Source organism: Narcine bancroftii, chromosome 8 (genome assembly GCF_036971445.1).
Source record: "Narcine bancroftii isolate sNarBan1 chromosome 8, sNarBan1.hap1, whole genome shotgun sequence".
Taxonomy (NCBI): domain Eukaryota; kingdom Metazoa; phylum Chordata; class Chondrichthyes; order Torpediniformes; family Narcinidae; genus Narcine; species Narcine bancroftii.
In genome coordinates this window covers 177124820-177141921 of record NC_091476.1, presented here as the reverse complement: position 1 = coordinate 177141921, position 17102 = coordinate 177124820, and the positions used below count along the sequence as shown (strand labels likewise).

General features: G+C 37.1%; 1 protein-coding gene across 10 annotated transcripts in view; it reads left to right on the top strand.

Moving 5' to 3' along the window:
* The first annotated feature begins 1207 nt into the window (after positions 1-1207).
* The window catches only part of LOC138741615 (adhesion G protein-coupled receptor B2-like), a 711436-nt gene continuing 695541 nt past the window's right edge, over positions 1208-17102 (top strand). For all 10 annotated transcript variants that reach the window (XR_011343611.1, XR_011343612.1, XR_011343613.1 and 7 more), the window contains exon 1: positions 1208-1936. Coding sequence is in view for 7 of the 10 variants with exons in the window: in XM_069895953.1 (XP_069752054.1) it covers positions 1219-1936 (718 nt within the window). In the remaining 3 variants the exon portion in view is untranslated. The remainder of the gene's footprint in view (positions 1937-17102) is intronic.

Sequence of the window (17102 nt, the reverse complement as noted above, 5' to 3'; positions counted from 1 at the left end):
ATGCAGGATTTAATACAGGCCTTAAAAATGCAAATGAGATATACAGAGATTATGTAAATTGAATTGAAAGTACATTGGAACCCTGATTTAACGCGCCCCGATTTAATGCATAGTTGGATATAACGTGATGAGTCATTGGGACTCGCTGCCGTCCGGAGCAAGTACAGGTGTTTGGGGCTCGCAGGGACTGCCGCGAGCAGCGGGGACCTGGAGATGCCATATTTAGAGGGGGCCTGGAGCTGCCACGAGCAGCGGGGATGGTCAGTTTACTAAATATTAATTGTTTTAATTTCAACTGTAACTACAACGGTTTATTGAAACCCCAATTTAGCGTGACCCTGTTTTTTTTCTGCAATGTGATTTTTTTTTTATTGACCCCAACTATTGCATGATAGCAGTATGTGACAAAAACTTCATAGAAAGAACTTTTTAAATATGTCTGAATAAACATTGTCTAGTTCGTATCTCAATAACCGTAAAATACAAAATATCTTTTATTTTTTACTATTAAATAAATATTCTTCAAAATGATATTACCAATAATGATCACCATTTCAAAGACTTTTGTTTATCTCTCATCATCTCACAATTCCCTTTCAAGGAAAAATGTTTCACCTCTGGTTTATGATGTGTTGATACTGTAGTCTTCCTCAGAAATTGTATGAAATGCCTTGTGATTTATTACAGTATATTCAAAATTAATTTTTTTTTAGTGTAGTGTTGTGAATAGAACTCTGTGATTGGTAACAGAGTGCAGTCTATATTCAGTGTGTTTTTAACTCAACAGATATCACTTCTGAAAGTATCATTTTCAAATGAAGAATATTTTTCTTGTCCATTGTTGCAAATCCTTCTCAATAGAAAATTTACTGTCCAGAGATAAAAGATTATTTAAAACCTTTCCATTGTGGCTCATTAAGAGAATGACACTGTACTCTGTTCTTTTAGATATGAAAAGTTAACCATTCTTTTACAAGTTCCCAGAGAAAGTGATACATGATGAGTGATATCAACTGGGCTATGTGAGATGTTTAGAATTTGTCACAATTGTTTTTTTTAAAGAAACATTATTGATAATGGCTCATCTGTTTTTGTGACCTGGTTGCATTAATTAAAGAAATATTAATCGGATATGTGATGCAATAAAGGTTTCTATCAATTTGTAATTACATAAATTTTAATATCCATTCCCTCTCATTTCAGGACACATGACATAGGATGAACACTGCTCATCGCTTGACAGTATCTGTGTTGTTGTCCCTTGTTCTACTCACATTGGGGTTTGATGTCAATGAAAACGTATGTTCCGCATTGATATCTGGAATTCTGTACAGATCATTCTCCCTTCAAGACACATTCCCTGACACATTTTCTAGTTGTTCCTGGACCATTGAAAACCCAGATCCAACAAAATATTCAATTTACTTAAAATTTCACAAAGAAAAAAATATTTGCTCCCGTATCTCTCTGATGGTACTGCAGTTGGATCACTACATTCCGAATCAGACTTGCAGCACATTGGATTATATTGACTATGATGCTATTAACTTGTGTGAAACAAGGAATTTGTTTACATTTTTACAGTTTGATAAAGATTTTGTACAATTTTGTTTGACTTCCGAATCAGTTTTGAATGAGCACCTAGGAAAAAATGCAATGGAATTTCAACTCTTGGAGGTTATTTTACTGAATAATGAGAATTCCAGCCAGTTTGGCTGTGGAGTATTATGTCAATGGCTTGAGAACTGCTTGAGTAACAGAAATCAACGTGAACCTTGTGGAATTAATGAGTCGGGTTGTGGATGTCCTGACATGCATAAAAATGAATCAGATTCAACCTCTGTACTACCTTTCTTCAAGAATGAGTATGTATCTTCAAAGTTACTCTCCAGGACTGTAAATGAGTTGAATGTTAAGAATGCTGCAGCAAAAGTTGGTAAGTGTATATTTTTCCTTTCTGCAACTTGATTATGAAATTCTTTGAAAATGCCATTCAATTTATGATTAAAATAATGTCTTCAGAATATGAAGAAGAAAGTGAGACTAGTTTATAGACATCATTAAAAATTTAAAAATTGTACTACAGACTCCAATTCACTTCCTGCCATTGGTCATCGTTTATGTAATTGACATAATAACATCAATGAAATAAAGAGTAGCTGGTAAGAAATCAAAGATAAAACTGAAATCATATTATAGAGTTAGTCTCATGATACGTAAAAGGGTATGTAATTAAAAATAGTTAAGATTACAAAATCAGTGAACCACAATTATAGAGCCTGAATGGCCAGTCGTTATGCAAGGGGAATCCAACTAGTTCCAAGCTTCTCTTGTCCTCTCCCATAGCCCTGCCCACTCCTTTCAAACACCATTTGACTCCCTTTTGAATGGTAAAAATGACTCCTCCCCCTATTAATGTGGCATTACATTCCAAACTTTAATCACTTGTAAACAAAATGTCCTAATAACACAATGTTCCTGTGCCAAATCGGACTGGTCAGCCACAAACGAGCCTGCAGCTGACGTGGACTTTTTTTACCCCCTCCATAAATCTTCGTCCGCGAAGCCAAGCCAAAGAAAAAAAAAAATACAGATTGCTGTCACTGGGGAAGGAGAGAGAGAGATTGAAGAAGGAGAGAGAGCAATGGTAATCTGTGTATGTGTTCCAAATCACAATGCAAGTTGTGAGGAGGTGCTGGCTGCCCCTAGTTACCCAGTGCCTTGGGATCCCAGCAGGAGTGGGATGTCAGCCTCGCGGTCCGGCAGCAGCGGGGACGTCAGCCTCCTGCAAGTACAGGTTGACCCCCGACATGATAATTTCACCTTACGATACGATCCCGGAATGTCACCTATAGTAAATAGGGATCTACCTGTAGGTAGAATTTATCATACCTGTGCGAAAGGAGACAGGGAATGGAGAACCAATGGGGGAAGAAGGGGGTAGGGGGTGGTTTTAATGCCATTAATATTGACTTCTCTGGCTTTCATTCAAAAAAAATCCTCAACCTCCTCTTTCCCCATCATCTCTCCACTCCATGTTTCCTTTTGCACAGATATGATCAATTCTACCTAGTCCCAATTAACACCTATTGTTGGTCTGGCTTCCTCTCCCATTGTTTGAATTCTGAGACTTTCTGATAATATCCTGCTTCTGCCTTTTCTGATTCATCCTTGAAGAAGGGCATAGGCTTGAAACATCAACAATATAGTCTTGTCTCCTCTAGATGCTGAAAAGAACAGCTAAGTTCCTCCAGTATTTCAGTGTGTTTACTACACATTGAATAACATGCCTGCCTGCTTTAATCTCACCTGCCCACATAATTAAGGGTGTAATAGCGGAGCATATGACTAGCAGAGAAGGGATCGGACAGAGTCAACATGGATTTACAAAAGGTAAATCGTGCTTGACAAATCTATTGGAATTCTTTGAGATGGTGGCAGGTAAAATAGATGGGGGAGAGCCAGTGGATGTGGTGTACCTGGACTTCCAAAAGGCTTTCGATAAGGTCCCACATAAACGACTGGCTTACAAAATCAAGGCTCATGGGATTACGGGCGGTATTAATGTGGATTGAGAACTGGCTGGCAGGTAGAAGACAGAGAGTTGGGATAAATGGCTCATTTTATGAGTGGCAGGCGGTGACCAGTGGGGTGCCACAGGGATCTGTACTGGGACCCCAGCTGTTCACAATTTACATTAATGATCTGGATGAGGGGATTGGATGTAATATCTCCAAATTTGCAGATGACACTAAGCTAGGAAGGGTTGTGTGCACGGAAGAGGGGGTCAGGAAGCTCCAGTGTGATTTGGATAAATTGAGGGGCTGGGCAGATCCATGGCAAATGCACTACAATGTGGATAAATGTGAGGTGATCCACTTTGGTAATACAAACCGGAGGGCAGATTACTATTTGAATGGCAATAGATTAAGAGATGGGGAAGTGCAGAGAGACCTAGGGGTACTTGTACATCCGTCTCTGAAGGCGAGCATGCAGGTACAGCAGGCGGTTAAAAAGGCAAATGGTATGTTGGCCTTCATATCAAGAGGGTTTGAGTCTAGGAACAAGGATACCTTACTGCAGCTGTACAGGGCCTTGGTGAGACCACACCTGGAGTATTGTGTGCAGTTTTGGTCACCTTATCTAAGGAAGGATGTTCTTGCAATAGAGGGAGTGCAGAGGCGATTCACCAGGTTGATGCCTAGAATGGCAGGAATGACTTATGAGGAAAGATTGCTCAAATTGGGATTGTACTCGCTGGAGTTTAGAAGATTGAGAGGGGATCTCATAGAGACATATAAAATTCTGGCAGGACTGGACAGAATGGATGCAGATGGGATGTTTCCAAGGATGGGAAAATCCAGAACCCGGGGCCATGGTTTGAGGATAATAGGCAAATCATTTAGGACCGAGATGAGGAGGAATTTCTTTACCCCAAGGGTGATGAATCTGTGGAATTCATTGCCACAGAGGGCAGTAGAGGCAGGTTCATTAAATCTATTTAAGAGGGAATTAGATCTATTTCTTCAGTATAAGGGTATTAAAGGTTACGGAGAGAAGGCGGGGACGGGGTACTGAACTTTAAGATCAGCCATGATCTCGTTGAATGGCGGAGCAGGCTCTAAGGGTCGAATGACTTACTCAATCTTCTATGTTTCTATGTTTCTTTCAGGACCATACCCCTTCTGGTACCTTTCATCCATGTAATTATCAGTGTTTCTTCAGGGAAGCTCGTGTAATTGCCTCCACTACTTTGACACCTAGTTCCACCCTCTCAGTAAAGAACTGTCCCCTCACATCCCCTCTGAATCTTACTCCTTGCGTCTTATAGTTATGTCCTCTCGTCTCACTCTCAGGGATAAACTGTCACTCTTCACCTTCATGATTTTATAGACTTCAATAATAGCATCATATTTGCCATCTCTAGAACTTTTCCTGTCCACAGCAATTAATTAAAAATATCTATCAAGCCCCCAACAATTTCTTTCCTGCCTTCCCACAATGTTTTGTGATGTACCTGGTCTGGACCTGGAGATTTATCCACCTTGATATGGTCTTGTGTTAAAGTTCAACCATTTTGGCAAGGAATTAAGATAGTTTTGGAAAAATTATATAACTTTAAATTACCATTAGATCCAACAGCTTTTTTGTTAGGTAATATGGCTTCTCTGAGAGGAAGGGGCAAGATAAAATTCAAATTGCTTTTGGACGTGTAGTGCTATCAGTAGCGCGTAAATGTGTAGCTAGTACCTGGAAAGTCACTACAGAGATTAATATAGCATGCTGGCATAATGAATTGAAAGCTTGTATTGTTATTGGAAAAATTACTTATAATTTACATGATAATTATTCTTTCTTTGTTGATAAATGGTTTCCATATTTGGAGTATATGCATTTAGATATACTCTGAATTGTTATTAATACTTATAATTTTTTAAATATAATTCATATTTTTGGTTCCCTTTAAGGGAGCTGGCTGATGGGGTGGGTGGGATGGTTTTTTTGTTGGGTTGTTTTTTTTAATATATATTTCTGTAAAAATAATTTTTGATTGTTATTAGATTGTGTGTTATGTTTTTATCATCTTTTAAATAAAGTTTGAAAAAAAGTTTAGATTTATGATCAGTACATACATGACATCATACAACCCTGAAATTATTTTTTCCAACAGGCCAAATGGAATTTCTATTTATTGGTAGCATGATGGGCCCAGAGGACCCCAAAACCCAGCAGCAATAGAAATTCACCAAGACAAATGGTGAATTAAAAGTTGCTTTTAATTATCTTTAAACATGAAAACAGGATCAAACTCTAACTTATTACTATTAATTTAACCCCCTTCTAATTCTAAGTGCATGTGTATGTAATGTGTGTATAAGTTCAGAAAAGTTCTTTGATTCACAGTCCAATCTCACTTCTCATTTCTCCAAGTTCACTGGTTGCAGGTGATTTTTATATTGTTCACAGAATTTAACATTTATGAATCTTCACCAGGCTTTGGTTCTTGAAAGGTAAAAGGTTACTCCTCAGGTTGGTTCTTGTTGGTTTTCAGAGACAGATTTGTTGCACATTGGACACAAACTGATTCCTTCTCATCAGCCACGTCAGTGTCTTGCCGAAGAAACTTACCCAATCAAGGTTTTCCAAATGATGACCTCTTTCTTTCATGTCACTACTGAGTTCCTTTTTGTTTCCCTTATTTCAAATGAAACTTTATACAGCAGCCATCTCCTCTTGTATGGACCACAACCTCAGAACTCAGAACTCACAACCTGTCTTCAAAATAGGGTTTCAAATAAGCTTCCAAAAGCCACTGCAGAAAACCAACAGTCTCTCTTTCTCTCCCTCTCTGCTTGCCAGCTTGTCCTGTTCCAGTCCCAGCTGCTGCTGCTGAACTGTAGAACTGAATTTCCTCTCTTTCTCTCTCTCGCTCTCTCGTTCTCTCGCTCTCTCGCTCTCTCTCTCTCTAGAGCAGCAAACTGTATTCATATGGACTGCGGACCCAATCTTCTGAGTCTGTTTATCTATTGCTTTCCAAAACAATAATCCATTACTCCACAACATGTCCAATTAACACCTATTTGTGAAGTCTGTATAGGCATTTTTTTTTTTGAAAATTTTATTTAAGAATTTAACAAAATGATAGATATATAAAAAGAAGGATAAGTATAAAAAATAATAATGATGATAACCCCCCCTCCCTCTACTAACTACATCATCTTGACTTCCTCCCTCACCCCTTGGAGCCTTAAAAAATTATACATTTAAAATTAATTAATCAATGTGCCAACTCTTTACATAACTCTTATTTAAGATCAATAATCATACTATCCAAATATAAACTCCACATTTTTATAAAGAAAGAATAATTATTTCGCAAATTATAAGTTATTTTTTCCAAATATAAACACGATTGCAATTCATTATGCCACCTTTGTATATTCATTTCCATATCATTTTTCCAAATTATCGCTATGCATCTTGCAACCGCTAACCCTAACTGCAGAAATGCCAATTGTGGATTATCAACCAATCCCAAAGTAACAGCATTTATATATCCCAGTAAACACACCATTGAATCTATTTGCAAATCAATTGTAAATAAATCTCTCAAAAATTTAATAACTTTTTCCCAAAAAAGTTTCTTTCTTATGCACAATGTACAGAAGTACCTATTTTTTTCTCTGCATCTAAAGCACAAAGCTGTTGGTCTAAATCCATATTCAATTTCTCAAGAGTCAAATATAAATGATGAATAAAATTATAATTAACCATACTATATCTCACATTAATTAATTTTGTAACACTCCATACACATATTTGACCATTCCTCCCAAGACAATTCAATATGTAAATCTTTCTCCCATTTCTCTTTTTTTCTATCTATCCCAACTTTATCCATCTTCTTGCAACAATCTATACATATCCGATATAAATCCTTTTGTGTCCTTGCCAACCATTATAATCTCAAACTTAGATTGACTTGTAATTTAATTGAAATTTTCCCTTTAGAACCTATAAGCTGATCCTGCTTATACCAAATATTCAATGTATGTCTTAATACTGGTAAATTATAATTTTGTAACAACAAAGGATTCCATTTGTAAATAAATTGACTAATTTCTTTTTCAAGAATTTGATCCAACTCAACTTTAGCCCAGACCAGTCATCGAACAACTTATTAATAAATTTCAACTGAGCTGCTTCATAATAATTTTGAAAATTTGGTAATTGAAGTCCTCCCCATTCATACTGCCACGTTAATTTATGCATAGAGACCTTAGATAATTTACCCTTCCATAAAAATAATCAAATTACTTTATTTAATTCTTTTAAAAATTTCTTCGGAATCCCAAATGGAATAGATTGAAAAGGATATTCTATACGAGGATAAATATTCATTTTTATACAATTTACTCTCCCAATTAAAGTTGATGGCTAATCTTTCCATTTCTGTAAATCAATTTTAATCTTATTCAACCAAGGCATATAATTCAGAATATATAAGTTGTGATAATCTTTATTAAATATAACTCCTAAATATTTAATCTTATCAGACCATTTAAATTTAGTAATCTGTCTGCAATTGAAATAATCCTCATTTGATATCGACATATTTAATTCTTCTCCCAGTTAACCTTATAACCTGACAATATACCGAATTGATGTAATAAATTTTGCAGCATCCTCAAAGATTCTTCAGGATATGTTAAATATATTAAAACATCATCAGCAAACAAATTAATCTTATATTCTTGTTCACCTACTTTAATACTTTTAATATCCAAATTTTGTCTTAACAGCTTAAGCTAAAGGTTCTTTTACCAATGCAAACAACGCTGGTGAAAGAGGACAGCCTTGCCTAGTTGATCGAGATAGTGTAAAAGCCGATGAAATCAGATCTTTCGTCATTATTTGTGCTGTAGGATTAGTATATAAAGCTTGAACCCAAGTAGTGAAAATTGGTCCAAATTGAAATTTTTCTAAAATCTTAAATAAAAATTTCCACTCAACCCTATCAAAAGCCTTTTCTGCATCTAACACCACTATCATTGGTTGATTAGCTTGTTTTCTAGCAGCATTAATTATAGAAATCAATTTAGTGACATTATCAACTGAGTATCGACCCTTTATAAATCCAGCATGATCAATCTGTACTAATTTTGGCAAATAATTAGCCAGTCTGTTAGCTAATACTTTTGTAACAATTTCATAATCTACATTTAATAACAAAATTGGTCGATAAGAAGACACTTTTAATGGATTTCTATCAGTTTTTGGAATAACAGTAATCAACGCCCTCTAAAACAATTCTGGAAATAAGGCCACCTCAGTTGCCTGCTTCAAAATTTCCATATAAACCGGAAACAAGAAGTCATTAAATTCTTTATAAAATTCCATCTTACCCGAGGACCTTCCTCCTGACATTAAGTGCAATGCTTCCTTTAAATTCCAATTCAGTAAAAGGACAATCTAAATCGTTAATATCCTTCCCACTCAATGATGGCAAATTTAAATTAGCCAAAAACAAATCAATTTGCTCAGTATTTTGTCAATACTTTCAGATGTATATAGTTTGTTATACAATCTAAAAAATTCCTCATTAATTTCCTGAGGCTTATGTAATCTCCGAATCTTTCCTAATAGCATTAATTGTTCTTGATGCTTGTTCCGTTTTTAATTGCCAAGCTAAAACTTGTGCTCTTTGCCTAACTCATAATAACGCTGTTTCGATCTTTGAATCATTTTTTCATATTTATATGATCACAATATATTATATCGTAATTTTAATTTCGATAAATGGATCTTATTATCTTCAGTAGAATTCTTCTGAAATTCTTTTTCTAACTTTTCAATTTCTTTTTCCAAATTTTGACTTTCAATCAAATATTGTCTTTTAACTCTAGCTGTATAGCTAATGATCTGACCTCTGAAATATGCTTTTAAAGCATCCCATAAAACAAATTTACTTTGTACTGAATCCTGATTAGTTTGTAAATAAAAAGTAATTTGTTTCCTAATATATTTAATGAACTCTGGTCTTTTTAATAACATCTCATTAAATCTCCAAAGTTAAGTATTTGCTATCTTCTCAGTACCTAAACAAGAGGCCAACAACAATGAGTGGTCAGACAAAATTATACTTTTATACTCTGCTTGTATAAATCTACCCTGCAATTGAGCTGAAACTATAGGCATTCTTCAAAGTTTTTGCAAAGGCACTCGGAGCCCAGACTGTCCTGCTTGAGCCAAGGTCTTGCATTTTAAATGAGATCTGTTTTGAAGTGTTTGTATCTGTGTGTGATCTAACTAAAATCCCACAATCTGTCTGCTCCAAAAAAATCTATATACAATATAAAATAGAACATAATCTGTCACAGTAGTGCAAAAAACTGAATTCAAGAAAAGATATACAAAAGAGAAATATAAAGAAATAAATGTAAACAAACTACAATACAAAAGAAAAAATATATTCAGCAATAAATAATGTGCAAAGTAAGAACCTTTTAGACATGAGTCTCTGAATGAGTTTGTTTTTGAGTCTGATGGTGGAAGGATAGCAAATGTTCAAGAATTTAGTGGTACAAGTCTTGTGGCACTTGTACCTCTATCCTGATGGCAAGAACGAGAACAGAGCATGTCCTGAGTTGTGTGAACATATGCTGCTCTGGGATGGCAGCATTCCCTATAGATGTTCTTGATGGTAGGGAAGTTTTGCCTGTGATGTCCTGGGCTGTGCCCACTACCTATTGCAAGGTTTTCTGCTTACACCAGGCTGTGATGCAGTTGGTCAGCATACTTTCCACTATACATCTGTAGAAATTTTCCAAGATTTCTGATGTCATACCAAATGTCTGCAAGTTCCTGAGGAAGTAGAGGTGATGACGTGCTTTCTTCAAAATGACATTAGTGTGTTGATTCCAGGAAAGGCTATCCGAGATAGGTGACTCCCAGTAATCTAAATTTGCTCACCCTTTCCATCTCTGCTTCCTTAATAATCAATGGATCATACATCTCTAGTTTTCCCTTCTTAAATCCACAGTCAGCACTTTGGATGTAATGACATTGAATGTGAGGTTGTTGTTCGTACATGATTCAGCCCAGTTTTCATGTTGACTCATCATTCCTTTTTATGCAACCCGTGGTATCATAACCAAATTTGTAGGTGTTGTACCAACCCCCACAATTTTGTCATCTATTGCTAACTCTTGCCTAATCATATTGAAAGTGACCTTGTCGTAGATTAGGATTCTGACTTAAAGCTAATAGAATGGTAGTTATTTGTTGCAAAGTGTTCCCCTACCAATACAAGAGTTATTGGACCAACTTCATTTCCCAGTCCAAGATCCAATCTTCTCTCAACTCTTATCCACATATTCTGGACATATTTATCCCATCCAATCTCTTTACACTTAATGTTGGGAAACTTGAAATCATCTATAATAACAGGACTGATATTTTTACTATAATCTGTAGTATTTAATCCTCTAGGTCCCTTGAACAGATTGGTGGCCCTTTATATGAAACTACCAAGGTGACTACTTCTTTTCAGTTCCTGATGTCCAACCACACTACCTCACATAATATTTCTCTGCCAATATTCTCTCTAAAGACTCCTGTGATATCTTTTTTCACTAATATGCACCTCTCTCCCCTCCTCTCTACCCACTACTGTTCTTATCACACCCATAATTATGGCACCTCAGAACATTGAGCTGGCAGTCATGTTCCTCCTCCAGCCATATCTCTATTATGGCTACAAATCCCTTTGTTTTGTACCTATCCATGCCCTAAATGTCAGCTATTCCCATCAGGCTTCTTACGTTAAAGTAAACCCAACTAATGTTTCTGCCTTACCTTGAAGCTTGCCCTTCACCTTCATAGAACTTTAGAACATTACAGCACAGAAATAGGTCCCTTTGGGCCTTCTAGTCTATGTGAAACCATTTTTCTTCCTAGTCCCATTGACCTGCACCCAGTCCGTAGGCCTCCATACCTCTGCCATCCATGTACCTATCCAAATTCTTCAGTGTTAAAATTGAGCCTGCTTTCACCTCTTCAGCTGGCAGCTCATTCCACACTCCCACCACTTGTAAGAAGTGTTCTTCCTTGTGTTCCACTGAAAATTTTCACCTTTCACCCTTAACCCAAGGCTTCTGGTTTGTATCTCACCTCCCCTTAGTGGAAAAAAGCATATCTCTATTTATTCTTTCTATCCCCCTCATAATTTTAAATACCTCTATCAAACTTCCTATCATTCTTCTACACTTCAGAGAATAAAGCCCTAACCTATTTAACCTTTCCCTATAATTAAGTTCCTGAAGTCCAGGGAATATCCCAATCTTTTTCCTGAAGTTAGGTGGCCAAAACTGCACACATTACTTCATTGAGAAAGGAAGGGGAGGAACACAGACTAACCAGTAAGAGTCTGTCCAATTGTTTATAAACATTAAACCCTTCTTCCTGCACCAAATATTCACTCGCTCAATCCTCCTGTTCCGACTTTCATTGGCATGTGTCACAAGTAATAATCCATAGATCAATGCTCTGGAGATCCAAAATTTTAAACTTGCATCCTAACTACCCCCCCCCCCCCCCCCAATATTCTTTTTACAGGACTCATCCCTACATAACTCGTATCAACGTATACCATGACTTCTGGCTGCTTGTTCCTCCCTTCAGAATGCTGAAAGTTTGATGCCAGGGCACTTGTGAGGCTTCAAAACATGTCAGAGTCTCATTCATAGAATACCCTATCAATCTCTCTGACTATTGAGTTGCTTGTTACTATTGCTCTCTTTTTCTTCACCCTTCAGAGTCTCTAGTCAGATGGTGCCAGAGACATGGATGCTGTGACCCTTCTGGTTGGTCACCTCCCCTCACCCAACACTATCTAAAACAATGTATTTGTTACTGAGGGGGATAGTGACAGGGGTTCCCGCCACCTCAAGCACCTAGCTGGTCACCTAGCTCCTCCATGTCTGTACCTTTGGTGAGACCACCTCACTAAACCTCTCATCCATGTAGTGTTCAGTATTCAGAATGATCTCTATGTCCAGCTGCCACTCCAGCTCCTTGAGCATGTCATTCAGGAATTGCACCTGCAAGCACTATCCTCAGGGACAGTCATCAGGTCAGGCATGCTAGAAGATTTCTGGACATCTCACATCCGGGAGGATCTCCACTGGACTGCCATCAAACTAGTTGTCATCTCGTCTGCACTAATCACTGAAAAGAAAAGCAAGTCTTACTCTTATCTGCTGTAGACCTTCTCTGCTTGCCAAGGATTCGAGCCAAATCCTCAATATCCCACTATCAAAATTAAAATGGCTTTGACTCTTGAGAACAGAAACATTATACCTTTAATGAACAGAAACATTTCTTTTTCAGAAGGAATTTGACAAGGTGACCCTAACTCTACTTAACAAGAAATAAGGTGAAAGATCTTACACATCTCTGTAACTACTTTTCCATTTGCCTTACCATTTTTACTGAACTGTCCCATTTACACCCAGTTTTCTCTGTCTGATACACTCACACTCTGCCCTCTAGTATTTTGTTCTTTGTTTCTTACTATATATATATATATTATATATAAAATGCTTCACACTTCTCAGAATTAAATTCCATTTTCTACCCATCTACTATTCTCACCAACTTGTCTGCTCCTATCTTTCATAGATTTCAGAGAAAATACATACAGGAATGGGTCATTTGGCCTTTCAAGTCTGCTCTACCAATTAATAGAACATAGAAAAATACAGCACAGTACAGGCCCTTTGGCCCTCAATGTTGTGCTGATCCATACATTCCTTCCTAAAAAAAAGTATTAAACACTCCCAACCCCATAACCCTCTATTTTTCTTAAATCCACGTGTTTCTCTGAGTCTCTAAGATTAGAATCAGAATTTATTTTCATCAGCAAGTCACAAAATTCGATGCTTTGTGGCAGCATCATCAAGCAAACATTCATGTTATGAACTATCTTACAACAATAATATAAAAAATAAAAATAGTACTGCATGAAAAGTAAGGCATTGTCTTTTGTTTATTGATTATTCAGGAATCTGATGGCAGCGGGGAAGAAGCGTTCAACTTTAGACTCCTGTACTTTTTCCTGATGGTAGCAGAGTGAAGGGGGCATGTCCTGGGTGGTTGGGGATTTTGAGAATAGAGGCTGCTTTATCAAGGCACTGCCTCATGTGGATGTCCTCGATGGAATGGAGTCTGGTGCCTATGATGTCACAAGCCAAGGTAACACTCTGAGTGGGTTGATGCTGGTTAATTGTGCATCCTCAGTACTAGTTCCTAATTTCTCTCCATACCCATTGTTCACTTTCGCAACACAGGCCACATCCAACTTCCTTTTGTGAATCTATGTGATGCAGTAGTCTTAATGACTTTATTTTGGCAGAAAGTTCTGCAAGTTCACAATGACTGAAGAGGTTTCTCCTCATCTCAGTCCAAAATGGCTTCCCTCTTTATCCCGAGATTGTGACTCATCATTTTGGACTTCCTCAACCTCAGAATATTCTTCCTGTATCAAATCTGCTTCATCCTGTCTGAATTTTGTATCTCTATGAAGTCACCCTCCTTGTTCTAAATTCCAGTATGTATTTATAACCCTAGAATATTCATCATTTGTTTTTCCTGCATCTATCCTTCCATCCCAGTAATCTGCTACACAATGTTATTTGCTTCCCTCTTTTTTTATCCATATGTTTGGAAATGGTATTTAGTGGGTTCAAGTTGAAGTCACAAATTTAGATATTTTTTAAAAGCACTGGTCCTGCTACTGACCTTTGAGTCACTATATTTCACTCCAGTTAAAAAATAAAACAGTCTGATTAATTTTTCTATCACTGCTGTTGCAACCCTTTTTATTACATGACATTTATTCTTGTTGCCAACCCAATCAAATGTCCCTTGGAAGTTAACAATAGCATTTCCTTCATTGATTCATTCTATTACTTCACCAAAAATTTCCAGTAAATTCTTTTTAGCAAATCCATGCAGGCTAGTTTCAATCAATCAATTCATATTTGCTCAGTTGACTTCAAATTCTGATTCAGATTCTTATTTCAGCTTTATTGACAGGGTACATAAAAAAGAAAATAAACAAAGTGCACAAGTAAGAGTCCTTAAAAGACTCTCTGACTGAGTTTGTCGTGAGGGGTCTGTTAGTGGAGGGGTAGCAGCTGTTCGTGAACATGGTGGTGTGAGTCTTCTGGCACCTATACCTCTTTCCTTTTTTTTTTATTTTTCACACCATAAATCACATTAGCCATGATATACACAATTTCTTTTTCACACATATACAGTGACTTTTTCTCCCCCCCCCTTTCCTCCCAAACCACCCCCCCACCTCCCCCTCTCATCCATTTTAGGTATACAATCTAGGTTGCATTAATCCAGTCAGACAATGTTGTCATTCAACTAAATTACACCAGAAATTCTACTGAGTCCATTCTTTTCTTTCCTTCTCCTTCCATCAACTTAGGTAATGTTTGTCCCCGGTAGGTTTTCGCTATTGTATTTAATGTAAGGCTCCTATACTTGTTCGAATATTTCAATATTATTTCTTAACCAATATGTTATTTTTTCTAATGGAATACATTTATTCATTTAAATTTGGTAGTTTATTCCTTTTAATTTGGTTATGTATTCCATTAATATTTAAAGACATATAGTTCAGCGTAGCCCTTTTATATTTTGTTTATCTTCTCTTTCCGTTTTTCCATCATTACCTTTCCTCCTTTTCCATTTCTGTTTTCTTATTTTCAACTCTTTATAAGACAACATTCCTGCAACATCCAACATTTTCCTTATTCTCCTATTTCTATCTTATTTATCCCCAATCTCCCATTCACCTCCTGAGTTGTCCTTTATCCCTTGTCGGACAACCACATCTCCCCTCTCCATTTGGATTTGCGAATCCACTCGCAAGCGTCAACTGATTTTGCAGTGACCGCTATTTCCCCCCACCCCGCCTCCCCCAGAAAAGATTTCACTTTTCATATGTCACAAAGGTCACTCTTTTAATTCCCTCCTTATTCTCTCTATTCCATTACCTTCCCTTATTAATTCTTGTCTATACTATCTATATTTTCCTCTAAGTACAGATACATTCACGTATGCTCCTTGTCTCTATTCACTCTTATACCTCTTTACCCGCATACATATCAATCGTGATCATTTTTACTCTCATTACCCGTCTTCATCCCTCAGTCTATTTTTGTCTTTACCCACATACATATCAATTGTGATCATTTTAACTCTCATTACCCGTCTTCCTCCCTCAGTCTATTTTTGTAATTGTTCTGCAAATTTTCGTGCTTCTTCTGGATCCGAGAATAGTCTGTTTTGTTGTCCTGGAATAAATATTTTCAATACCGCTGGATGCTTTAGTATAAATTTATACCCTTTCTTCCATAAAATCGCCTTTGCTGTATTGAACTCTTTTCTCTTCTTTAGGAGTTCAAAACTTATATCTGGATAAATGAAGATTTTTTGCCCTTTATACTCCAGTGGTTTGTTGCCCTCTCTTACTTTTTCCATTGTCTTCTCCAGTACCTTTTCTCTTGTAGTATATCTTAGGAATTTTACTACAATAGATCTTGGTTTTTGTTGTGGTTGTGGTTTAGAGGCCAATACTCTATGTGCCCTTTCTATTTCCAATTCTTGCTGTAGTTCTGGACATCCTAGGGTCTTAGGGATCCACTCTTTTATAAACTCCCTCATATTCTTGCCTTCTTCATCTTCCTTAAGGCCCACTATCTTTATGTTATTTCTTCTGTTATGGTTTTCCATTGTATCTATTTTTTGAGCTAGTAGTTCTTGTGTCTCTTTAGTTTTTTTATTAGATTTCTCCAATTTCTTTTTTAAGTCTTCTACCTCCATTTCTGCTGCTACTGCCCGCTCTTCCATCTTGTCCATTTTCTTTCCCATTTCTGTTAAGGTCATCTCCATTTTATTTATTTTCTCTTCTGTGTTGTTTATTCTTTTTCTTAAATCCTTAAATTCCTGTGTTTGCCATTCTTTAAATGACTCCATGTATCCTCTAATAAGAGCAAGTATATCCTTTACCTTGCCTTTCTTTTCTTCTTCTATTTCACCATACTCTTCCTCTTCTTCTTCCTCTGGGTTGGCCATCTGTTGTTTCTTTGTTGCCCTTTCCTCCTCTTCTTTCTTGTTTCTATTGTCTTCTGTGGTCTCTTCTTGCTGCAGGTGTTCTGCAGCTGTCGTTGCCGGCTGTGGAGATCGACTCCCCAGCTGGTCCCCCCTCCCGTCGGTGTGTTTTTTTTCATTCGCATCGCGCATGCGCGAAACTTCGCGCATGCGCGGTTGCGCACTTTTACTCGGCTCTGCGAGCCATTTTTGTAGTCCATTATTTACCGACCTGAGGGAGTGGGTTTCTCTCTCCGCAGCGGGCCTCTTCGGACAGGTAAGGCCTTCACCTTTTTCTTCCTTTGTCTTCTCTTCCTCTCTTCTTACCGTTGCTTTCGACTTTTCTTTTTTTGTCGCCATCTTCTTTCCACCTTTATACTCACTTTTCTGTAACTTTTATTTCTGTGCCTTTGTGTTTTCTCTTGTTTTTCCCG